At 36.5% G+C, this 27554-nt stretch overlaps 1 protein-coding gene across 1 annotated transcript; it reads right to left on the bottom strand.

Annotated features, from left to right (window-relative positions):
• Positions 1–49: 49 nt before the first annotated feature.
• LOC146733661 (uncharacterized) lies at positions 50–4106 on the bottom strand. The gene is made up of 9 exons (XM_085490865.1): positions 3996–4106; positions 3527–3640; positions 3269–3392; positions 2919–3028; positions 2238–2379; positions 1356–1540; positions 1027–1198; positions 460–614; positions 50–150 (listed from the first exon to the last, which is right to left on the bottom strand). Exons 1-8 carry the CDS (start codon positions 4104–4106, stop codon positions 475–477), a joined length of 1098 nt encoding a protein of 365 aa, XP_085346991.1. The 3' UTR covers positions 50–150; positions 460–474.
• Positions 4107–27554: the final 23448 nt, after the last annotated feature.

Below are 27554 nucleotides of genomic sequence, written 5' to 3'. Positions count from 1 at the left end.
GTACCTGAACATACAATACACAAACATACGGCAATGAATTCAAAGTACGTTCAGTTAAAATTTTAGAATTATTTATTCAATATAAACTGAATACAGGAACAACAATTTTCACACAATTACTGACGGTTTTTGTGGGTGTTTGAGAGGCGTCTGAAAGAAAATAAAAACATATTTAACAAACGTGTCGAAAACTAGTAAACTAGCAAAGCAGTAAAGTATTAGTTATGCGGTGTAAAATGTGTATGCCGCGAAATTAGCCGTGAAAAGAAGAAGCGATACAGTATAGTAGTGAGATAATTGACATGATGTTCGTGATAATACAGTATAGTAGTATGATAATTAACACATTATTCACGGCTATAAAGTATAGTGAGATAATTGACGCGATGTTCACGGTGATACAAAATTGTAGTAGTAAGATAATTGTAGAGTGACAGATAAGTTGTACAGTTTACTCACAGTCTAAGAAACATTTTAGTCACAGTATAACAACTTATTGGGGGAGCCAATACCGATGTTTGTGAGAACATCTACGGTAGCATCTTCATCAATTTTGGCTCTGCAACTTGTGTTGTCGGAACACTGGCCACCTGACAACAGTACAGCGGCGACACCTAAAATCATACATAAAATAATATTTAATTCGGGCGCTTCACAAATCACTCATTAGCCTCTAACAGTTGTTTTAATATAGTGCGGTTTGAAGGTCGGGTAGAACCAGAAACGATTACGTGGGACGAGCTTGCTAGTCTAGTCCTTTTATCCACACTTTAATCAACTTTTCTAATAGTTTTCGTGTCTCAAACTGTCTGGCAATCGGCTTTGAACATAGTTGATAGTAAGTTTTTAATACTGTATGGGTATTTTAATGTTAAACTTCATCAGAAAATAGTAACGCTCGCGTGACAGAAAACAGCTGAATAAAATAGTTCATTTCGGAATGTTGGTGATAAGGCGGGAAAAAAATAAACAGTGCAGTCTCGTATGATAATACCTCATAGTTAATTAAGAGTTAGCTTAACTTACCACAGACGTGTGGGGCAGCCATTGATGTACCACTGAGCGATTCGTAACAAGTGTCACATGTGTGATACGAACTTCTTACAAAGCTTCCAGGAGCAAAAATTTCAAGACATGTGCCATAGTTTGAAAAACCTGAACGTGTGTCCGTATCCGTTGTAGCGCCAACAGTTATGCTCTGCAAAAAGTGAACGAATGATGTGAATGTGGTTTTGCTGCACACAAATACACTGCCTAGCCATCATAATATCACATTTACCAAAACAAGTCTAGCTGAACTATCTATAGTAATTTTCTGCACACGTGCTTGGTTTTTAGCAATTACTTGTACTCACCGTTTCCTCTCTCGACGGGGATCCGTTGCAAGCATCCTCATCACTATTACCAGCAGCAACAGCTGTTGTAAACCCGGCAGCAGTTAACCGTGTCGTGGCATCGTCCATAGCAGGGCTGGGACCTCCACCAAGTGACAAGTTGGCTGAACCAGGCATGGTGCCACCATCAGCAACAGCGTCAATTCCTGCAATTTGTGAAACACATGCCTTTTTATACAGAAAAATATCATATAAGGAACCAAAAAAACATCAATTCAGCTACACCTGCGATTCGGGGATATGAATCATTCATTTTCTTTTGAAAAATATTATTGTAGGAAGAAAAGTTATTGTTTTTTAACCAAATGTTAATGATATCGCCTATGGGCAATATTTTACATGCTGTGTTGTATTTGCAGTAACCAAGCTAACGATATTACTTCTTTTGGCCAGAGGCAAGATAGAATTGTTGAAAACATATCAAAATACACACGAGAGCAAAAACAAATACGCGATGAGTTGTTTTCCCGCGCCCAAAACGCAAGCACGAAAACAAAATACGCCGCTTTGGATAAACGCGCGAGAAATTCTTTGACTGTATTAAACCAAAGTGTCACCATGTTCATATCTATTTGCAATGCCTAATGTTCTAATATTAAATAATAAACAAGCAGTTTACAAGTTGTTTAAGATCGTAGACTTTCTATTATCGGAGAGCTCAATAACAAGATGCACCTATTTGTTCCATCGATTTCGTGTGCGGGAATGCATTCCAAATCAATGTGAAAAATGTATTTGCGTAATTTCAGTCATTTGTACGTCTTGAACGCACACACTTCTATCAACCACCTAAATGCTGTTCACTTTGACCTGTAACCATTAAGTCAAAAACAAATGTTGTACCTTCAACAATGTTGGTAGTTAAACCGGCACCAATACAGTTCATTACTCGGACACTGTACACGGAGGCTGCAGTGGCAATACCGACGTCCTTTCCAACCGATGTACCGCCACAATGGGTGCCGTGGCCGTTACAATCATCTCCCTGCAATATAATATTGAAGGTTTGTTACGCTTAAAAACAATACATTTTTATTTCGTGGCCAATACCAACAAATAAGAAATATATGTTTCACAAGTTGAGTTGTCTATACTTAAACAGGGCACTGGAATTAGAAGATGTGTATTTAGCCGTTTCCTAATATCTGACCCTCGTATTTTTTTCTGAACTATAAAGTATGCTACTCCTTTTCAATTTGTCTCGCGACGAATGGTTTCTATGACGTCAAATATACGTAGAAGGGTGTAAGCAATTTTGTTCAAATATACAACTACTTTTTTTTGTTTTGTAGCCGTTCGTCACATCTTTGAAAGACGGTGCTGTTTATAAATGGCTGTCATACCACTAATCATAAACGGCGTCCCAGTCACTCATTTACGTCACAGGAGTGATTTATCACTATAGGGCGTGAATTGCAGAAACGACGTATTCATTTGTGAAACAAGTTTAAACACGTTAACAACCTTATTGCATGTAATCACAAGTTCTTATGTTAAATTATGGCAAATTACATAAGTTCTTACCTGATTTGCAGGTTCAAAATCAAAGAAGAAACTTGCGCGCCCTTCAAATTCAACATGGGTATGACGTAGACCAGTGTCAATTATGTATACATGTGTGCCAGAGCCGTCACCTAAATGGAAATCACATTACACTGATTAGTGACCCTGCAAACTATTTGACGAAAAATATTCAGAAATGTAATATGTTGTTGCATAAGATAAAACTGCACAACGGTGCTACTAAATCGTTATATCCAGCTTTTCAGTAATCTATGACACGTGTATATTCAATTCAAGATATTAATATGTCCTGAAAAAGAAACAATGTTAACATCGTGTACTATGCGTTTTCAACAACAACTCAAAATTACCTTGGAAATTTGCGGTACCATCAAGAGGAAGATTGCGTTGATCGATACGATCACATCCCCATTCAACATCGACTCTGTAGATACCGTCTTCCTCAATGTACTCAAACTCATCCATGGTTCTCAACTGCATGCACAATTGAAATATTGTTACGATGGGAACGGCGGTTATCCTTAATGGTTCATCCTACTACAGTATTACATAACGTCAAAGGTGTTGCAAATTACCACAGACCTATTTAATACTTGATTGGATACTACCTGGTTAATGTTCTTTTCTTGTGCCTGGATTGCAAAACCATGACTGTATCTAATTTTGATTCCAATACCCATACCGGGCAGTTTAGCAGCAACACTGTCAAGATCTACACCCTCCTGTGAACGAATATGTATGCGCAATGATTAACTGTCTGTACAATGATATTAAAAATAGATCACAACACTATTCATATTTTATTCTAGGTCAATGCTATATTTGCGTTTAATTTGATTAAGCATTAGGCAGCTTAAAATTAATAATCTGAGCGCGACCCAATCAACAAATGCAAGAAAATTTCGAAAAGATGTAATTATTAATTATGTTCGCTTATCACAAATTACTACATTCAGAGTCAGAGACTCTACGCAACAGACACTAAAATTGCAATATCTCCTTCAGATAAATTCCAAACTGAAAATCGAAGGTCAACACTAACTGTCACTAAATGGAATAACACATTTTTGTACTCACCTTCACTCTCAAGATGTAGCTGTTCTTTACTACATCCCGTGCTTTGTACAAGGGAACGAGCTTTGCAGCACTAGCTGCGGCAACAAGTAGAGCAACGACGATGATACGCATGGCGATCTGCTAAGATGAAAATGTTATTGGTCAAATGAAATACGTATTAAAATAACAATGTCGAAGACCATTCTACATGCCATCTGACAATTAAAATGTTACTGCACATCTGAGGTTGTATAAATCGTCTTACCTGTTCAGGGTACCTCAGTATAAAGGATGTAGATGTGATGAGAAATGGTGCCTTTTATTTATTTCTGTGACCAATGTATGTGTGGCACCGTTATCAACTGGGTTATCGTCAGGAAACGGAATTAAAGACAGGCACGCGTGAGCTATTATTTATTGATTATAATTGACACCAATACCGCTAAATGGTGTCGTGTGTTTATTTGTATGCTCTAGTTTACACCCACCCACCAGGTCAGAATATAACTATGTAAAAGTTGATATTGGTTGTTTGTTACAACAATCTCTCCAGCTCATGTGTACACAAGTATCTTGATTGTAATTTTACATCCCTTTAAATTAAAATCGAATTTTATACAGATTGTTAAATATATTTATTGAATTTCATCTACTAGAAATAACGTAAATTTAATAAACGCAACCCCAAAACTAAGTCACATTATGTGGGCATATGATATGTAGGTATACTGTTTATTAACTTTTAACATGGTTAGGCCGTCTGCGTCATTCAAATCGCTTTGGAATGCATGTAACTGACTGGAACCTCATTCTAATGTTTCATTTGTAGCGCTGCAGCGTTTATTGTATGTCAGTTTTACTATCAGAATAAACATTGTTACTTAGTGGCGATGTGGGCAGTGATATATACCTAAAGTCGCCATTGATACAGTCGACTTTGAATTCAGTCATGTTGGAAGGCGCTTACAGAATGATAAGCGTCCTGTACAGGGGTTTGACATAAATAACGCGTCTCTTGTGAATGTAGTATAGGTCGCTCCATTCTTTTTACCTAAATTCTAAGCATTTTTGTTTATAATTAAATTACTAACACACAATCTAAACTTGCATATTATCACGATTACCATCCAGTTATCATCCCGAATTTTTAGCAGGTGTGTTTCGTTAGGGTGTTGTTTTCTTGAATGTAGGTTAACATCTGCTGTATGGTACTACAAACTATCAGTGATATCACTTTGCTATACATTTATTTAATAATTAAAATTAAGAAATCCGCTGTAATCAATAATTTCTAGTTTTTTGATGTAGATGTAGCATGGCACGTTTTCCAGGGACAATTCACTCATCTAAAGTTGCCATTCATTTTATAAACCCTTGTATTTGTACAATTAAATGTGTCGCACATTCTTCTCTTCCGTGCACATGACAAATGAAACAATTCAATTTTAACTAATAAATTCAATACGTATGCAATGATCTTAATTCGTATCACTATATGGGGAAACTGATCGGTGTTCAACAACACCAGACAGGTCACGGTCACGGTCACTAGATTCATACCAAAATACGCCGTGTATGTGTCGTTAGGGTGTTGTTATCTTGAATGTAGGTCAACATCTTCTGTATGGTAATACAAACAGTCAGTGATATTATTTTGTTGCACATTTATTTTATTAATTCAAGTTTAAAAATCATTAACGGGCGTTTTTTTATTTAGAGGTCGCATGGCACGTTTTTCAGAGTCAGTTCACTCATCCAAAGGCGCCATTCATTTTACAAAAACCTGTATTTGTACAATTCAATGCGGCGCAAATTCATCTCTTCAATGCGTGTGACAAACTAAATTTTTGCCAACAATTCATTTTTAACTGATAAATTTAATACATATGCAATTGTCTTAATTCGCACTACTATATGGGGGAACAGATCGGTGTTCAACAACGCCAGACAACAAATGTACCACGAACTTAGCGTCAACCAGGATTTGTTAACGACCTACTAAAATGCTGTGAATTTCCGAATCTTTATTTTATACCAAATTTAGTGCCAGTTTTACGCTCAGGTAACGATAATACTGACTTTCAACTAACGGTCCTTCGTTTACTCCTAGTATAGGACAGATTTGTATGGGTGTGTGAATTGATATGTGAACAACGCGCAATGTTACCTCTTTAACATCAACAAACCACTGACTATAAATTGCATCAGAATACTTAATGTTCAATATTACAATAAAGTAATAGCAAAATGATATTATAATTATGGGGAGGTTGCTCAAGACTGCCAATTCATATCACACTTTGCTCTCTCTGTCAGCATCCCTTAATTAATGGTTTTGTCATATTAACTCAAACTCTGCAAATAGAAGTCTGCATGGAATCATGGGAAGAAACGGTGTGCATTGTCGTGTGATAAATGTCATAAGGGTAATTGAGGTGTCATACTTGTTTTCAGCTCTGGAAGAACAGTTGGAATCTACCAGGTGTGCTTGTGATTTGATTAACAAAATATGTTTACTGTCTACTGAGTTGCCTACGTGACACAGCTGCTTGCAAGATCACATTCTGATTGGCTTATGTGGCAACCTTGGTGGTGTCCCTGATTCTGGGCCATTTAGGCTTACAAATATTCTACACTGAGAGCAGTTGGGGTCCATCATTTTCATTGTTTACCCTTTGTGTTGCTGCCGCAATATAAGTGATAGAGGCTTCAATTATCGTTCTGTGAGACTTGTATGAACTGCTCTGCGATCTCCTGCTTGCAGCGGTGCCCACAGTCAGCTGGCGCACACTTGACAATAAAATAAATACGATATTTACTATATGGGGGCCGCCATCTTGAATGCAGCATAAAACTAAATAAGAAAGAAGTTGTAAAACGCGTTTTTCAGATTTTAAACAAATCTGGACAAAAATACCGATCTTTCACAGAAATACGATCAACTGGGATAATAATTAAGTCAGCAGATACCAAATTCAGCCGAATTCGTCGTTTTTGTTTTGATAAATCCCTTAAATACGAACACATAATTACAAGAAGAACATAGAACACTTTCCTGAGGTAATTGAAACCAAAAATTGTCATTCTAGCTCAGCAGCCAATCGGCGATGGCCTTACAGTCAGATGACAATTTCGGTTTTGATTTTCGATTGGCTTAATATAACCTCAACGGATCGTTTTTTGTGAAAGATTGGCATTTTTGTCCAGATTTGTAGGAATCTGAAAAACGCGTTTCACAACTTTTAATTACCAGGGCTGTACGCAACCAGGAAAAAATCGTGCAGCTAACGATATACTGCTCTTTCAGCATCAGCATCCGTTATGTGTACTCAAAAGTGACTTGGCTGAGAAAGGATTACAACAACCATCAAACACTTTTTTTAACTTTTGAAACTAACGGCGTTTACAAACATTTATTGTTTTAATCATAGGTTAGACAACAGTTCAGCTACCTCAGACAAACGAAATTTCACTTGGTGCCACAGTGGTAACATCTCTTTTGTTGTAGAAGTAACCTACGTGATGACGTATGAACAATGTTTTACTAACTTTGAACTGTCTTGGCTGCAATGCGGATCGACGAGTTCACGTGCAGCCCCTTACACTACGGTTACTGAAAAGTAACCGTGCTTACACGAACTTCGTTCTATCATAGCCCAACAAATATTTTTTTAGATTTTTGTAATGTCACAGAATTTATTATACAAAGACGTGCAAGAAGCGTGATGTATAGGAGCTAAGCACGTCTGGATACGTTTGGGGAACATACAATATTTGAGCCTCGACGGTGTTTGTCGTTGACGGCGGCTCATGACGCTTGAATAATTGTACTTAACGCGCGATTGAAAAACAAACTGTATGAGAGCGCTATATACGATTCTGTACTATTGTATTTCTTTCTGTATTCCTCAATTGCGTTCAGAAACAAAGTACACGAGGTTATTTCAATCACGTTTAATAACTAGAACGAAATTGTTTAATTTCAAGGTACCTATACATTCATGCCATACATGCAAACTGTCAACGATCAACATAAAATTATATCTAATACACATTTTAAATTGTAAATGGATATGTTAATACTTACACATCCTGTACTGATAAATATTATAACGCAGTTCCCGGACAACATCAAAATAAATGTTATTTACAATGCACTTACTCCGCGCACATGACGTGAAAGAACACAAATGTCCCACCGCTGCCACCAAATGTCACAAGGCTTGTTTTCAGTTAATTATTAATGGTAGCCAAATGAGGACCATAAGACCTTGCCTTGTGTTGTGGGTTCTTTACCCATTATTGGGGTGACCAGGTTTGGAAATGTACACAAATTCGACACACACGCTTGCAATGACAACACGAAGATGTATAAACTTTCAACTCAATATTTAATAACACAACTGTCTGTTATGCTAATTCATGCAAGGTATTTAATGAATGGAAAATCTATTGTCAACGTCTTTTTCCTGCCACGCAGTTGCTGAGTGTGCACATCATTCGTACGTCGGAAGGCCCGGCTCTATTATCCTTTGTTAAGAAATCGCCATGGATGCAGTCTTCTAGTGGATGTCACCAATGGTTCTGCGAGCTGAGTACATTTCCTAGGAACTGACGCATTACTCTAAACCACATTGCCAAGAAGCCTTTGGTTCGTCGAGTGTAACCGGTTCAATGCTCCGTTGCCAGCTGGAATAGGGCGTGTCCATTTCCACTTCGACAGCGTGCACAGCAGGCCTACGCTTCCACATGAACTATACTGTCGACATGGTATGCATAATGATTATTTCAGAATTATTTTAGAGTCGTAGTGTGTTATTTTGTTCAATGCTTTGTTGGGTTTCATACTTTTGCCAACTGTGGTATGAACGGTTCACTTAGTTGAAACACCAAATAGTTTTGTTAAATTATACATATTTTTCTTACTTTTGGCTCCACATACTCCAGTCACTTTTCACTCGTGACTGGAGCTTGGAGCTGTGTGTATATATCAGTTGTTCCGTATATGCCCGCTTTGTATTGTTCCCCTTTATTTATAGTTGTGTTATTAAATATTGAGTTGAAAGTTTATATATCTTCGTGTTGTCATTGCAAGCGTGTGTGTCGAATTTGTGTACATTTCCAAACCTGGTCACCCCAATAATGGGTAAAGAACCCACAACACAAGGCAAGGTCTTATGGTCCTCATTTGGCTACCATTATTAATTAACTGAAAACAAGCCTTGTGACAACAAAAATACGCTGTATACCGTTATGATGATCGGTTACCCAGCTGTATATGTCGTTTCAGTTTCAACATAAATTGGCGCGTAATTCTGCATTTACGTTCCTTCCGTCCAAATTAATCATCCGTTATTTATAAGTATACGTTATAAACGTTGAACGGAAATTGGCGTTTCTTTACAGAAATTTCCGTTGATTTACGATGAACTTAATCGTCGACAAACAAAGCGATTCCGCTGACGGTTACGCAACGGTTAACCTATCCCATAATCTGACTGTTACGCACGGTTATTTTTCATAACCGTTGTGTAAAAAAAAATATTTCTCCAACTGGTTTGCTCAGATTGTCTCCCGTGCAAGTACTAGCCACGGTCGATTGATCTTAGTTAGGGACCGATTACCTGACCAGTCAGGTATAAAAGTAATTGCATATTTATCCGAATTGGAGGCCATTCAATGTATAGACATGTTTCAATATTGCTATCGCTTCCACTTGAATCAGCTAACCTAAGACTTTTACATGATTCAGGAAACAGTACGACAACCCAACGGCTATTTATGACATACTGCATTTATTCTGCTATCACTAGCGGCGTTTCCAAAAAAAATCTTATTTTCTTCCAAATTTATCTACGGGGTCGATACGACAATGATTTGTGTCAAACATATATGCAAACCCACCAACTTTTGAATTGCTTTTAATATCTTTTAGGCTGTTTTTGAGCATGCGCGGGTCAGCTGATTTGATAGTCTGTTAATATGGAAGGCTTTCACTTATATATTCATTTTTTCTACTTTATAACTGCACGAGTCGATAACAACTTACTTCACATACACACGCAAATCTACCAACTTTGCAATCGCTTTGAAAAACTTTGCACGCTGTTTTAACATCTTAGATCAAGTTTCTTACTGCAAAAACTAGCTGTTCATTGAAAATACGTTCAAATTTCAAAACATTTTATAAACTTCAAAGATCTAAATAATCAGCACGACATTCTGCTATAAATGTTTGACATCGCAGCAATAAAGAATACACAAATTGTTTTACGTCTTTTCTTTGTGTGTGACGAACCCCCCCCCCCCAAACAAAATATTTCTCAAGCTGGTTTGTTCAGATGGCTTCAAAATTGTTATCGTTTCCACTTGAGTCTTCAGTCAGTTGACATATGACCTAGACATGCTTCAGGAAAACGACTGTTTACGACATATTTATTAAATTTTGCGAACTTTTAACGATGGGTATAGATTTTGATAGTGGTATAATCTACAAATATAAAGGTTATTTCTGTCACAGTGCAAGGTCTGCTTATTGCTATAGAGAGGGGTACACACATAACTCACACGGGACAGGGGGTTCATTCACTGCTAGAATGGGGCAGACAAGACAATAGTACTGGAAATGAAATGAAATACACATACACCAAAATATCCAGTTCAGCTCCTGGCTTTAATACCTCACAAAATAATTACAGGAAACAAATCACAGAAAAATACAATGAATAAATTCACTAAAATAAGAGACTGCCTAGGGAAGTGTGCATTGGTGATAACTCACAGTTCCAGGATGAAGAGATGGGTAGTTTCTGCAACACAACGATTAAGAAATACAGGAGTCTTGTTTGCAGAGGAACGCTGTTGTTCTGGAGGACATCTCTGAAAGCAAGAGATCGTAGAGCAGTTCATACAAGTCGTAAATAATGATGATTGCAGCCTGTGTCACTTGACTCACAATATCACAGCAGGGTCACACATTAATGGTACACCGAAGAAATGATGGAACCACACTGTCCTCATTCTGTCAAATGTATAAGCATAAATGGCCCATATTCAGCGACACCACCTTGGTTTCCACATGAGCCAATCAGAATGTGATCTTGCTAGCAGCTTTCTGACATAGGCAAGTAGGCATACACATCTTTTGTTATGTAAATGACAAGCACACCATGTAGATTCAAATTGTCCTTCCAGGGTGGTGAGCAAGTATGACCTTTATGATAGTTATCACACGGCAATGCACACAGATTCTTTCCATGATTCCATGCACACTTATAGGTAATGATATGCACTTGGGTAATATGGTAAGAACATAAGATAAATGATGCTGACATTGCCCCCTCATCACGACTGAACATGGCACATTTTCAGTTCAACAATCAGCATCAACTGCCAATGAATTTACATTTCTCAAAATTGCAAAAAAATATTGTAGCAATAATTTCAAGCCTGCTTAAATAGTCGGCACCTATATTTCTTTACCTTTGATGCGGTAGCTAAATGATTGCAAATATAGGGCCCACCGCATTAACATACTCTTTTAACCTACACCAACCCTACTATATATACTGACTGAAGCATCAGCAACCACCTCGGAAGTAATTTTCTCTGACGCTACAGCTTCAAGGTGCTGTGAAACAGAATCTACAACAGTTAAAATGTACATATGACTTCTCTCAGTTTGTGGACTAATCGGACCAATCAGATCCATCACTATCATTTGAAATGGAATTTCAATCATGGGCATATCACCTGTACCCACTAACTTCCTAGCACGCTCTATTGGGAAGTCATACTGCTGTGCCCCTCGCACTGCATCCACAGCAATAGGTTTCTCACCACTACTATTATCAACCTTACTATGCATTCCTTATATTCAGGAACTATAAGCCTACAGTACTGTAGAAAAACGTTAGGACGGCTACACATTTCAGGACAGCAATAATGCGCTTATACCACGGTTGAGTTTGAGATTAATTCATTAATCAAAATTTCTCTTTCAATTCTAAAATGACAAATAAATATAGAATCATAAACATACATATACATGACTGACTTGAAAAACAAACTTCAAATTCATAACAAATACAGGCACACACTAGTGTTTATATATCTTTACAATGAGCTTGCGCAATAAATACTACTACAGTTAAGCTTGCTAAAATTATGTTCACCTACTTAAATAGTAAATACAGTTTTCATTTATAAACACACTTAACCGTGGTATCAACAGAGCACATGGTCAGTACAATGCGTTTGTATGGCCGATGTTTGTACAGAACTTGTTTCAATAATGAATCAATAATCTATTATTGTTTGTAATTCACATAGGTTACATGGTGTCGTATATAGTAGCAAATGATTTAGTAATTAAGCCGTTGTACTTGAAATTGTGTTGACATTTATATTTAGAGTATAACATCTTTTTACAGGGCATGATATTCTACAGTGCCGGAATATATTTTATTTATTGTATTGATTGTGCATTATGCATAGCTGACAAGCGAATTATGTGAATTGAATCTACACCATTGGATCTATTTTAATGTAATGTAGTTTAATGTTCTTTAGCTTTCTTGGATTAAAAAAGAACTGTATCAGAGTATATTTATGTGTTTACAATGTGCTTAATTAAAGTGTTTTAATACCACCCAAAAACACTTTTCTAAAAATACTAGGACACTACATGAAAGTGCTCTAAAGAATGTCAGTGTAACTGCAGGGCGCCGGCGACGCATGCACATGAGCTTTGCAATCTTTGTATGATGATAAAAATCTCCCAAAGTGTCAATATTACGAATTATGTAAGGTCGCTGAACGCAAGAGGAAACACACTTGATAAACGTGTTTTATGAATGGTAAGTGTGATTCGTCATTGTACATTTCTTCTATTCAATGTGACATGAAGAATATTTTAAGTCGATTTTTTTTATTTACTTTACTTTTGCGTTTGATATTTTGGAATCGGTAATTATAATTACAGTTTTCACTGCAAAGAACCATTTGCTTTTTATTTGTTTATTCACTTGTGTTGCGTTTTTGAGTAGTAGAGTGTCTGTATGTAATATACAGTTGTAATATTTGCCCTCTATTGTAGGTAGTTTTGAAATAGGTTATCATAGATTTATAGTTATCTTTGAGTGTGAATAAAGGTGACGCTCTTGGCAAATTATAACACCCGATATCCGTTATGAGCGCATATAATATTACCTCAGACCACTTTATTTAGTGGTGAGGACAAAGGAAAACAAATGAAAGGTAGGTTTTCTATAATTTTAGGTCTACGTTCAACATCTGCTGAAACATTTGTAAATAGAAATGCAAATAAACAGATTATCCATTTAAAATCAACAGCTTTTTATATTAATTTCTCTGGAATCGCGTGTGTGAGGGGATATTTTTAAAATGAAACATGACACAACAATAAATGTACTTATATTTAGCGAAAATATCAGGTGAAATAATATATTGCATCCCAAATAAACTGAGTTAAAGACGATTACTACATACAAGTTGATTATAAAAATTATCATTACTACTTGCAAATTATTATATGAATTCTAATCATTGATATTTATTCCAATCATTTGAACATGTCTACTTTAATAATCAATATACAATGCAAAACTATTTATGCTAAACATGGTATATACCACAACAATGTGACAGACGTGGTCGAAATGTCAGTTTTTTAGTCAAAAATATCTTCATGTATTGGCTGTTATTAAGATTCTAAATATTAGGAAATGATTGAAAAATGTTCCAATAAATGGTCATATCCTGGTATATTTGTTTTTTATGTAAATATTTGGAAATTAACACATTTATTCTTAGCATATGCAATGCATGAGTTTATAACATAGTAACGCATTCAAACAACATACAACAGATTGATTATATGATTTTATTGATTATTGATTGATATACGATTACGTTATTATCTAAAATGCATGAATATTTATATTAGAGATTAACACAATGCATTGGTAGTTTGCTCCTCCCCAGTCCACCTCAACTTCCAAATTGTCAATGGTTTATATGAGTAATCTATCGCGGTAATATCGGCCAATTTTTATAAAGAAACACTTCCAATATACGTTGGGCACGTAAAACCTATTGGTGAGAGAATTGTTTCCTTAGAAAGCTCGAACTTGACACATTAGAGGAGTGGTACAGCACACCGCCTATAATTAAAAAAAATGCTAGTTACTATGTTAACGTTAGGGAGGGGGTTTTAGTAAAATTAACTAAAGCTGTTAGTTTCATCCTAACAAACATTCCAGTCCTCATGCCTGGCTGACGTATGCTACAGTGTCCATAATGATAATGCAAACATCATTGCACTGTTGTAAACATCACACAGTGTTTTTCATGTATCGAGATAACAATATTAGTATCAATTTATTGGTGAATAAACCGAGTGGTCGTTTCGCTCCACCGAGGTGTTGCCGGTAGTTGTTGTTGTGTTGTTGACTTCGCAAAATTTGACAAATGCTTTTTACCATATTTTTGTGTTATACAGTCGAACTACTCGGGTATCCCAGGGGTTGTGATCCCAGGGTCTGTGTGGCTCCATTTTATTTCCATCTGAATGCATTCAGCTCAGGTCGAAACCATTAGTGTTGAAACTCGGTCACGATAAGTCTCCGATTAACGTTATTGGGTCATTGATCTTTACTTTACTTTTGTTATTAACACATTACACACAGGAGAAAGCATCGCGATGATAGAAAATTCGTAATTGTTTTGCACTATTTGTCGTGAATCTGATTTATAATATATGAGTAAGGTTTATTGGACGTTTGATCCGTTGTACGAGTTTTATGTTTGTTTTCTATTGGGGGAATTCCTTACGGACTCAAGGGAAATGTATAACCTAGAACAAGGTCGACTACGTTCTTTCAAAAGGCAGGGGTCGTGGGTCACTTGATAGTCTAAATAAACTTAGATTAGCTAAATATACCCAATACGCAAATATAATAGTAATTGACATTGAATTGAGCGTCTGTCAATGGAACAAATCGTGATCGATGCAAAAGACTTGGACTTTGAACGGCTGTCTGATATATAAGTTAAATCGATTTAGTGTATCAAAGGCTTGGAGAAAAGGTACTATACTATAATACAGCTAGAGCTAGGATTATTTCACAGCCGAGGTAGTAGGTTTTGACACACTTACACACTCCGAAACTTTATTCACAAGAGACGCATGCCATACGTGTGCCGGATATTCATTGTAACCGTCTGTAAAGTGGTTACCAAGACCGAGGGAATTTTGTAAGCGGATTTCAACTATGCTAGTTATCATGACAATGATGCCAGGTGGAGGGGGCGTTATAGAAGGTCAACGTAGATGTAGCTGCGAAGGGAAAGACACTACGAAACGAGGCAGGAGCTGCAGCCAAAACCAGGCTTGTGGTGTGAGTGAACCGGGAGAATATGTTCATCCTTACGTGGTGTGCAGGTTACTTGCCTTGTCGACGGACGTTGTGTAGAAACAATGAAATTCTAGACTCGTTTCCTACGTGCAGTTCTACACACCTTCTGTGTTCGACACGAGTTCTACAAAGTATTCTACGAGAAACCAGGTTACCAGGCCTAAGTATCGAAATGAATCAACATGTAGCAACGTTCCTACTATAGCCCGACAGAAGCCGGTAATTCTCACGCTCGTTACACACACATTAGGCTAGGGACCATTGGCTGTGTTTTTTGGTAGTTATTTGTGTAATTTATTGGTGGAATTATTGTATTCTTATTTTCGGGAGCTCTGGAATTGTAATATCATTAGTTGTATTGTATTTTATAACAGCCCGTTTCATGCTTCGAAGTTTCGCGCGGCTATCAGCGCAGTTAGGTAGTCGCGTCGTTCGATATGTAAAGAAGGCTTGAGTATATGGGTTACCTACGGGACACCGCTGCTTTATTCTGCTCTGACATGTGGGTTAATGTTTCCTATGGTACAGTGTATACATATTTACCTGTGTACTATTAATATCATAAAACGGTTGTACAACTAAAACAACATTTACAATATTACTGTGCATCTCATTGTGTGCGAGCGGGTCTGGTGCGATAATATTTTATACAGGGATAAACAAACTTATCAGCTGGCGAGATGAAGGCGTGCCGCTTATCACCTATGTGGTCAGATGCTAGCCTACCCCGTGACAAATTGTGTCAGGAGTGGCATCTGCTTTATGAAAAAAAATAGATAATTAACAGTGTGAGGAAAATTATTTTAACTCTACGCCTGCCAGTCTCGCTTGGGCGAATTGAAGTCAGTGGAGGTCGTACTTGGGAATTGCGACTTAGTCGACTTAGTGAATAGTCATTAAATAACACGTGTGCACTATGGCAACAAACGCTATTACAACGCCAAAGGGACGTGGTATAGTATTATCGACTTCATTTCGGAACACTGCTTCTAGTACTATCGGCGAAGGCGAAAAACTGGGTTATCAGGGGGCAGATTTAGATATTAACGAACTGAACGTTTGGCTCAATAAGAAAGAAACTATGAGGAACGTTCGGCTGAATGAGAAAGCCAAGCTCCTTGGTTGAAAAAGAACTAGAAATGACAAGGCTAAAAATAGAAATATTTGCTTTTGAAATATTTAAAATATTTGCTAATAATTGCCAATGGAACCATAATGTTTGGGGGTTGCATTTAGTGGACAGTTGTCAGGGAAAGCATTGACTATATATAATGCATTAGATTTTGAGCAGACTAAGGATTGGGGAAGCGTGAAATGCGCTATGTTAAAAGCATAAAGGCATACCACCTTACTGAGGAAGGATATAGAGTCGCCAGTATGGTAAGTTGGGGCACGTGAAGACTAAATGTTGGTCAACTAATAGCTCATCTGACAAATCTGCTGTGGCTAATTGTGTAACTTCCACGATGGCGACCACCGAGAGAAAACAGATACAAACGACCAACACAATTGGAAATGAGAAGGTCATTCCTGTGCCTGCTATGATGGTGACTTCAGCTTTTGGTTTGGAAGTCATGAAGTTGGGGCATGATTCAAAACTTTCGGGCCATTCGGGCACCCAGAAAACTATTTTCACCTAGTTTTATTGGCCAGCAATGCACGAACAAATTAAAAGATAATGTCGATCATGGGTAGGATTCCCAGAAAAAAAACAGAGTACACAGTTTGTGAGTGATGTGATGATGAGGGAGATCAATAGGCTGTTGTCAATCCATCAGCTAACGACTACTCCATACCACCCACAATGCAATAGCCTTGTAGAGCGTTTTAACGCCACTTTAAAGGGCTTGCTTACCGAAAACCCGAAGGATTGGCACCAGTATACAGCGCATCTGTTGTTTGCGTACCGTAGGGTTCCTTAGGCTAGTTTAGGCTTTTCCCCATTTTGAACCATTGTATGGCAAGACCGTAAGAGGTCCTATGACAATAGTTTAGAAAATTTAGGGCAGGGTAGGCCACTAGTCCAGAGGTCCGCAATACTTATTAGTATGTACTTAGAAACCACCTGCCAGATAGCGCAGCGGGAATTTAGAATGTCGAGTGAGAGGTATAGATCGCATTTTACCCCAAAAAGTAAACCTCGAAAGTTTGAAGTAGGTGACCTTTTTTGCTTTTGTTGCCCACCTCTGTAGATAAACTGTGTATGCAATGGTAGGGGGCCATATAAAATTATACTTGCATAGGCAAATATGGTAAGTTATACCATATCAACATGTTAAAAAGGTATGAGGAAAGAATAAGTATGAGGAAGATTAGACTATTATACATACACAAGTAGATGCTGCAGGGCTATTAACATGCGTCTCTACTGGCATAATTGTAACTCCACCAGATGATCAGGGAGATGAGTGTCGGTCTCCTGACATAATATAATTTATGCCCCTACTAGGGGAGGAGACATGTGCATTTAGATCCAGATCTCTTGGATCGAATTAATTTTGAGAAAGTATACAAAAATTCTAACAGACTTGCCTGGACAGCCGAATGTTGGTTGCCATGATATAAAGTTGACCATGGATCAACCAATTAAGTGCAAGGCGTATGCAAACCCCTTCGCAACCCAAAAAATAGTTATTACGAAAGTTGAAGATATGTTAAAGATGGGCATCATGGAACGGTCAGATTCATCCTATGCTGCTCCTATTGTCTTGATTAAGAAAAAAAGATCCGTTTTTGTACAGACTTCCGCCATCTTAATCAAATAACCGTCTTTGTTCTGCGAACCATTGCAGATGAAGTGGGGCTAGAGGGCCGTTTTTTACAATAAGGTAGCCTTCCCTGTGACATTTGCAAGTCGAAAATTAACTGAAGCAGACGTAAATTATGCAGTAATAGCCAAGGAATGTCTTGCGTTAATTTGGGGTCTGAGAAAAATTCAACAGTATCCTCACACTGCTAGTTTCTGGATCAAAACCGATCACAACCCCCTGGCATATATGAAAAGTGCAAAATTTATTAATAGCATCTGCAATCTGCAATCATTTTCATATCGAATTATAGCAATAAAAGGTTGTCACAACATAAGGGCGGATTACCTTAGCTGGAGCTCGGACAAAATATGCATGACGTTATTGGGTTAAATGAAATATTAATTGCATTAGGACAGAATTTGTGGGTGTTGGCATAATCAAGGTCCATGATTATGACTTGGCATGGGGGTGTGTCACAAGGTTCGTCATGATATACATGTTGGGTTAAATTTAGTGTTTGGAAAAAAGGTACTATAATATAATATTTTTTTTAAAATAATCACCTACAGCTGATAGCGATGCTGGTAATCATATGCTCGCCAATGACTGTACTTGTTTCGGGCATACAATTCCCAATCTCTAATTACAGATAACATGATAACATTGTGCATGATCGTATCTATCACATGACTTAGGTGTGTTACTGTAGAATAATCTCGAACTTATATACTGTAGTGTTACATTATGTGACATCAAACGTATTTAAAACTGATTTTAAGTGAAAAATACTAACCAACCGCATCTGTTCGTGTTTAAATGATATGGTAGATTAATATGAACTTTATTAAATGAAATTTATAATCATTAGTTCGAAGATAGATAGAAATAATCAATTGTTTTACTTCATTGTAGCTAAGTATTGATTTAGATTTTTTAACGAAAGCATTTATATTAAAATGCATTCTACTAGATTTAGATACTAGTACTTTTTTTGCCTTCTACAGGTTATTTGTGAGCATATTCCGCTATCGTTTGTATCTGGATAAAATATCAGGTGCATATTTACTTGTCACTTTAGAGCATTTTAATTACGTTTACGGTTGATTGATTTTTTTTTAATTTTCGCAGTTATCTACGTTTTCTGGATTTTTCTTCTTGGTTTATTTATTTGGAAATAATGGTTTTGTGTTTATTTTATATTTGTGGAATTATTAATTATGATGCTCAAACCCCAGCCCAGTCTGATTTTCCTAGGTCATATTGGAATATTTATCTCTAAATGATATTTGATCGGTTTGCTCGATATAGATTGTAAATTAGCGTTTACTGAAATAACCAACCAGATTACATTTACCACCCTCATTAGAAGTTTATTGCTACATACATCGATTTCAACCCGTAAAGACTAAGAATGAAATAGTGACCTGTAAGTCCAACTTCCCCGCCTCTGTTTGTTGAACGAAATTTGTTTCCAGTGGCTATTCCTTGTTATATTTTTAAATGAAATATATTTTCACTTTCTACTTCCCATACTTCCTAAAATACTATATTTGCTATACCTATGACAAGCCTCTGAAATGAGTTTTTCGAAATTTCTAATGAGCGATTTTACATTAATTTGAAAAATTAAAATTGTGAAATCGGTTTTGGTGCATTAAAATCAACGAAAAGACGGGGGAGTGAGCATCACAGCTGTCGTAATTATTTTTGGTCTTGAATTTGTACAATTGACATTGGTGAATTTTTCTATATTCAGTCTCTAAAATGTTAAACAAATTTGATATGATGAATGTTACCAACTAGAATGGGATTATATAACCTGTTGAGACTCAAATGTTGAGATGTGCTCATGTATATATAAAATTACCTAGAGAAAGTGGAATTATACACTCCATCAACGTGTGTATTGTCACAATAAAATGTGAATCATATGTCAATAGGTGCACGACTGCAAGGAGAGCGTTTGTGAGAACTATTTTTACAGTGCCGTATTGAAGAGACCTGACTGAAAGAGGAATCCTACGTATTGTTGTCCGTTGATCAGTTCCTACAATGCTGTATGTAATACTGGATCATTATTCCCGAATCCATGTTGATACATTTATTTTTACAATCGTTTAAGAGTGACTTCTGCAATGACTTCTGCAAAATCGGCAATACTACGTCATAATATATGTGACTTGGAAATCAGTTAACTATTTGTTGGCTTCCGGAGTTCCTCACTCTAGCGTCTTGAAATAGTTTTGAGTGTCTTTGTAGAGATTCTATCTAATGGAGAAATACAATTGCTGCAAGTTCAAGTATTGAAATGTTAAAAATAATTAAGGCGTTTATTTTTCAAATGATGACGTCAAATCACTGACTTTAATGAATGTTGTACGTAATTATTATTATTATTGGTACTATCTATATCGCATAAACAGGATAATCCTAAGCGATTATCATTTAATCACCAATTGTGTAACTTCCACGATGGCGACCACCGAGGGAAAATAGATACAAACGACCAACACAATTGGAAACGAGAAGGTCATTCCTGTGCCTGCTATGATGGTGACTTCAGCTTTTCGTTTGGAAGTCATGAAGTTGGGGCATGATTCAAAACTTTCGGGCCATTCGGGCACCCAGAAAACTATTTTCACCTAGTTTTATTGGCCAGCAATGCACGAACAAATTAAAAGATAATGTCGATCATGGGTAGGATTCCCAGAAAAAAAACAGAGTACACAGTTTGTGAGTGATGTGGGAGATCGATAGGCTGTTGGTAATCCATCAGCTAACGACTATTCCATACCACCCACAATGCAATAGCCCTGTAGAGCGTTTTAACGCCACTTTAAAGGGCTTGCTTACCGAAAACCCGAAGGATTGGCACCAGTATACAACGCATCTGTTGTTTGCGTACCGTGAGGTTCCTTAGGCTAGTTTAGGCTTTTCCCCATTTTGAACCATTGTATGGCAAGACCGTAAGAGGTCCTATGACCATAGTTTAGAAAATTTAGGGCAGGGTAGGCCACTAGTCCAGAGGTCCGCAATACTTATGAGTATGTACTTAGAAACCACCTGCCAGATAGCGCAGCGAGAATTTAGAATGTCGAGTGAGAGGTATAGATCGCATTTTACCCCAAAAAATAAACCTCGAAAGTTTGAAGTAGGTGACCTTTTTTGCTTTTGTTGCCCACCTCTGTAGATAAACTGTGTATGCAATGGTAGGGGCCATATAAAATTATAATTGCATAGGCAAACATGGTAAGTTATACCATATCAACATGTTAAAAAGGTATGAGGAAAGAAAGATCTTGAATAAGTATGAAGAAGATTAGACTATTATACATACACAAGTAGATGCTGCAGGGCTATTAACATGCGTCTCTACTGGCATAATTGTAACTCCACCAGATGATCAGGGAGATGAGTGTCGGTCTCCTGACATAATAGAATTTATGCCCATACTAGGGGAGGATACATGTGCATGTAGACCAAGATCTCTTGGATCGAATTAATTTTGAGAAAGTATACAACAATTCTAACAGACTTGCCTGGACAGCCGAAGGTTGGTTGCCATGATATAAAGTTGACCATGGATCAACCAATTAAGTGCAAGGCGTATGCAAACCCCTTCGCAACCCAAAAAATAGTTATTACGAAAGTTGAAGATATGTTAAAGATGGGCATCATAGAACGGTCAGATTCATCCTATGCTGCTCCTATTGTCTTGATTAAGAAAAAAGATCCGTTTTTGTACAGAATTCCGCCATCTTAATCAAATAACCGTCTTTGTTCTGCGAACCATTGCAGATGAAGTGGGGCTAGAGGGCCGTTTTTTTACAATGAAGTAGCCTTTCCTGTGACATTTGCAAGTCGAAAATTAACTGAAGCAGACGTAAATTATGCAGTAATAGCCAAGGAATGTCTTGCGTTAATTTGGGGTCTGAAAAAAATTCAACAGTATTCTCACACTGCTAGTTTCTGGATCAAAACCGATCACAACCCCCTGGCATATATGACAAGTGCAACATTTATTAATAGCATCTGCAATCTGCAATCATTTTCATATCGAATTATAGCAATAAAAGGTTGTCACAACATAAGGGCGGATTACCTTAGCTGGAGCTCGGACAAATATGCATGACGTTATTGGGTTAAATTAAATATTAATTGCATTAGGACAGAATTTGTGGGTGTTGGCATAATCAAGGTCCATGATTATGACTTGGCATGGGGGTGTGTCACAAGGTTCGTCATGATATACATGTTGGGTTAAATTTAGTGTTTGGAAAAAAGGTACTATAATATAATATTTTTTTTTAAATAATCACCTACAGCTGATAGCGATGCTGGTAATCATATGCTCGCCAATGACTGTACTTGTTTCGGGCATACAATTCCCAATCTCTAAATACAGATAACATGATAACACTGTGCATGATCGTATCTATCACATGACTTAGGTGTGTTACTGTAGAATAATCTCGAACTTATATACTGTAGTGTTACATTATGTGACATCAAACGTATTTAAAACTGATTTTAAGTGAAAAATACTAACCAACCGCATCTGTTCGTGTTTAAATGATATGTTAGATTAATATGAACTTTATTAAATGAAATTTATAATCATTAGTTCGAAGATAGATAGAAATAATCAATTGTTTTACTTCATTGTAGCTAAGTATTGATTTAGATTTTTTAACGAAAGCATTTATATTAAAATGCATTCTACTAGATTTAGATACTAGTACTTTTTTTGCCTTCTACAGGTTATTTGTGAGCATATTCCGCTATCGTTTGTATCTGAATAAAATATCAGGTGCATATTTACTTGTCACTTTAGAGCATTTTAATTACGTTTACGGTTGATTGATTTTTTTTAATTTTCGCAGTTATCTACGTTTTCTGGATTTTTCTTCTTGGTTTATTTATTTGGAAATGATGGTTTTGTGTTTATTTTATATTTGTGGAATTATTAATTATGATGCCCAAACCCCAGCCCAGTCTGATTTTCCTAGGTCATATTGGAATATTTATCTCTAAATGATATTTGATCGGTTTGCTAGATATAGATTGTAAATTAGCGATTACTGAAATAACCAACCAGATTACATTTACCACCTTCATTAGAAGTTTATTGCTACATACATCGATTTCAACCCGTAAAGACTAAGAATGAAATAGTGACATGTAAGTCCAACTTCCCCGCCTCTGTTTGTTGAACGAAATTTGTTTCCAGTGGCTATTCCTTGTTATATTTTTAAATGAAATATATTTTCATTTTCTACTTCCCATACTTCCTAAAATACTATATTTGCTATACCTATGACAAGCCTCTGAAATGAGTTTTTCGAAATTTCTAATGAGCGATTTTACATTAATCTGAAAAATTTAAATTGTGAAATCGGTTTTGGTGCATTAAAATCAACGAAAGGACGGGGGAGTGAGCATCACAGCTGTCGTAATTATTTTTGGTCTTGAATCTGTACAATTGACATTTGTGAATTTTTCTATATTCAGTCTCTAAAATGTTAAACAAATATGATATGATGAATGTTACCAACTAGAATGGGATTATATAACCTGGTGAGACTCAAATGTTGAGATGTGCTCATGTATATATGAAATTACCTAGAGAATTATACACTCCATCAACGTGTGTATTGTCACAATAAAATGTGAATCATTTGTCAATACGTGCACGACTGCAAGAAGAGCGTTTGTGAAAACTATTTTTACAGTGCCGTATTGAAGAGACCTGACTGAAAGAGGAATCCTACTTATTGTTGTCCGTTGATCAGTTCCTACAATGCTGTATGTAATACTGGATCATTATTCCCGAATCCATGTTGATACATTTATTTTTACAATCGTTTAAGAGTGACTTCTGCAATGACTTCTGCAAAATCGGCAATACTACGTCATAATATATGTGACTTGGAAATTAGTTAACTATTTGTTGGCTTCCGGAGTTCCTCACTCTAGCGTCTTGAAATAGTTTTGAGTGTCTTTGTAGAGATTCTATCTAATGGAGAAATACAATTGTTAGAAGTTCAAGTATTGAAATGTTAAAAATAATTCAGGCGTTTATTTTTCAAATGATGACGTCAAATCACTGACTTTAATGAATGTTGTACGTAATTATTATTATTATTGGTACTATCTATATCGCATAAACAGGATAATCCTAAGCGATTATCATTTAATCACCAATTACAGTGTCATTATTGAAATAATGAGTTAATACCTAAACCTAACAGATACAAGGTGTATTTCTGTGTTAAAATATCTATTCATACGGCCCTAGTATAGCGAAAAAGATATGTGCACATAGAGTGGAAGCTGCTGACGGAATTTTGGAACGATATTTGTGTAATGTATTATACCAATTTGTTATCAGTCCCTGTGGACGAAGTTACCGCTGTCGTATGTGCATTGGCAGTTGGTGTATAAAGAAGTTCAATGAATAGGGAGCCATGATGCGGAAGTGACGCACTCTGTTGATTATTATCACATGACTATTTATCGCTTGAGGTCAGATCGGGATTTCAAATAATTCAGGGTTATTTTACGTTTTACGTTTTGTGAACGGTTATGGAGTAATTATTACTTGGTGGGATTTTGAATGACACTAAATTTTCTGTGTGAACTGAACGTAAATTTATATCGTTTAGATTCAGACGATCTTGGTTTACAATTGGTCGTTTTTTGTTACAGATATAAATACTCATAATCCGAAATAATACTTAATCGAATGGTAAAACTGTTGTCGATCAAGTGGTAAAATGGCTTTAGATTCAATCCTGAAATGTACACAATGCGAGGAATGTCTCGTAATTAATGCTTGAAAATATTTTTTCCCCTTAAAATTGTTGTAATTGTTGCCTTGTGTAATACTTTTCATTGTTATTCACCTCCATGTTTATCGTCCGGTAAATCATATTAAGCTTTATGGAGAGTGAGGGTGAAGGTTGAAAATCACAATCAGCCAATGGTAGATGTTGATTCATGTAAATATGATGTTACATTGTATCAAACATGACAGGAAAATAATGTAACGAACACTAAGGTCAGTTACCGGTTACACTAGCGAATAGCGACTTCAAATTAACATAAAATAAGCCCACACTATTACGGAAGGAGGTTTCTGTCCAGGCGGGTGTCTGGGAGGGGGCTGTGTCCTACTCTGGATAATTTACCCTCACCGGTATTTGTAGATTTACATTGAATATACATATATAATATAATTCAGAGCATTCGACATTTATCAACAATGTTAGTCAATATTAATAATTAACTTATTTTTGTTGATTTAGTACTTAATTCGACCTCAGTTGTGCCAAAAATCTAAATCTTGGTATACATATAATTTCTAACTTACAACGCCAATATCATTATGCGTGAGAATATGCTAAGTCAGATTTATTATTTCTCTTTCATAAGACTTATAATTATATCGAAATCGACGCTTAGATTCAATCTGCTTTATCCTCTCGGTATATATTTATATATAGCGCAGCATGTACACTTGGACTTGGGGGTAGAAACTACTGACCCCCGTATCAAATACGACTGTCAAATAGCTTACCCACAAATCGATGCATTAACACGCCCCTCGCATTGTGTTCTCTGTTAATTATTAGTAGAGAGCCAATACTGCTTCTAAAGAACGAACCGAATACCGTGTGGCATTCATTCAAACACTTATCAACCGCATCAACATGCCCATCGTGCTGTCTCTCTAGTTTGAAAGGCAATTTGCATTTATATGGGTTATCGTTAAGTATATTAAAATATGTTTTGCTCCGCTAGTTTTTGAAATTAACACTGAATTAACACTGGAGTCAATTTTCGCGACGCTCAGAGGTTAAATCATGAACCTACTGAACAACAACATATAATCTTTCCTAGTTTCAATTGTGGCTGTCACTGATTCGTTGTAGTTTAAAGCGGGAGGGTTGTCACCTGCGCACGCGCGGAAATTGAATCCCAAGCGACGATAACAACCCACGAAAAAAACGCAAAGGCTCATGGATAGACGCTTCTTTGTAAACAATGACACGCTATGGCTGTCTTACGCATGCGTAGGTGACGAATCCCCGCTTTAAAGCTCAGTGGAGATTTACATATAATTTTAATTGTCTGGACCATAAGTTTAGGAATGTGTAGGTAAACTATATCTTCTACTTCGAAATCACTTTCTTGTATTTGAGCATAATTATCATATTCTTGACCATGGCATATGTTTAATGTTGAAACAACTGTTGAACGAAAGTTAGCGTTTTTGATCGGTATCGATGGCGCTAGGTGTAAAATATATGGTTTTTGATTTCATATGTAATTTGCCAGTATTTCTAACCAAATAATCTGGGGTAGGCGAGAGGTTACTGTTAATCAACCTTCTGCAACCGGCCAATTAGTTAAGTCCTTACCTTCAAGCGATTTTAGGGGATGTCTTGGTGGACATTCTATGTAATCGAGGAATATATACAATTGCTGCAAGTTCAATTATTTGAATGTCTCAAATAATTATGGCACATATTTCCAAATGATGACGTCACGTCAATTACTTGACTTGACAAATGATTGTACGTAATTAATGTATTATTGGATTGGCTAAATATACTTATCCAAAGCGATTAATTGTCCCCCCCATTGACAATGTCAATAATGAGGAATGGGTTAACATCTAAATCAGATACAAGGTGTATTTGTGTGTTGGCATAGTTATTCATATGAACCTTGGATAGCAAAAGAGAAAGAAGCTACTGACGGAGTTGTACAACGCTTTTCAGGTAAAAACTAATTTTTTTTATAGATAGCTACGCAAATAGGGGTTGTTAACTGTTAATTGAAGATCTGTGATTGGCTTCAGTATTTATATCAATCATTCGCCATGCATCGACAATCGACAATTGGCAATCGTCAATAAAACAAGAGGCGGACATGTCGTGCTTTGTGTGAGGTATTATATTTTCATTACTTCCTCTTTGGACAAAGTTGCCGCTGTGTATTGTATGTGTATTAGATGTAACTATATAACCGAGAAATAGGGAGCCACGATGTAGATTTCACTAGTCGTGCACTCAGTTGTTTATTGTCACTTGACTATTTTTCGCTTGAGGTCATTTCGGACTTTAAAAAAAAATGGCGATGAGATCTAAGGTTATTTTACGCCAATAAATTGTGTCATTCTGTCTGGGAGCTGTTATCGAGCAATCAATACTGGATGGGATTTTGATGAATATTTCATTTTTTTTACCAGAAATATAAAACTCCTAACAAACTCCTAAAAAAATTTTAATGCAAGTTTTTTTCTAGAGTGATTAACTAATTTCAAATTCTCCGAACCAATCAATCCGAGTAGTTAACTTTAATCAATCAGTGAGGGCAATGGCACT

The sequence above is a fragment of the Saccoglossus kowalevskii genome, chromosome 16 (genome assembly GCF_978046115.1).
Source record: "Saccoglossus kowalevskii chromosome 16, keSacKowa6.1, whole genome shotgun sequence".
Classification (NCBI taxonomy): domain Eukaryota; kingdom Metazoa; phylum Hemichordata; class Enteropneusta; family Harrimaniidae; genus Saccoglossus; species Saccoglossus kowalevskii.
This window is presented reverse-complemented; position numbering and strand designations above follow the sequence as displayed.

What these genes read in the sequence shown, in the direction of transcription:
- LOC146733661 (XM_085490865.1), bottom strand. Translation starts at nt 4,106, where the DNA reads ATGCGTATCATCGTCGTTGCTCTACTTGTTGCCGCAGCTAGTGCTGCA. An exon ending in TGGTACCGCAAATTTCCAAG is followed by an intron (nt 3,029 to 3,268) that starts GTAATTTTGAGT and finishes ATTTCCATTTAG; the next exon opens with GTGACGGCTCTGGCACACAT. An exon ending in AACTACCAACATTGTTGAAG is followed by an intron (nt 1,541 to 2,237) that starts GTACAACATTTG and finishes CACAAATTGCAG; the next exon opens with GAATTGACGCTGTTGCTGAT.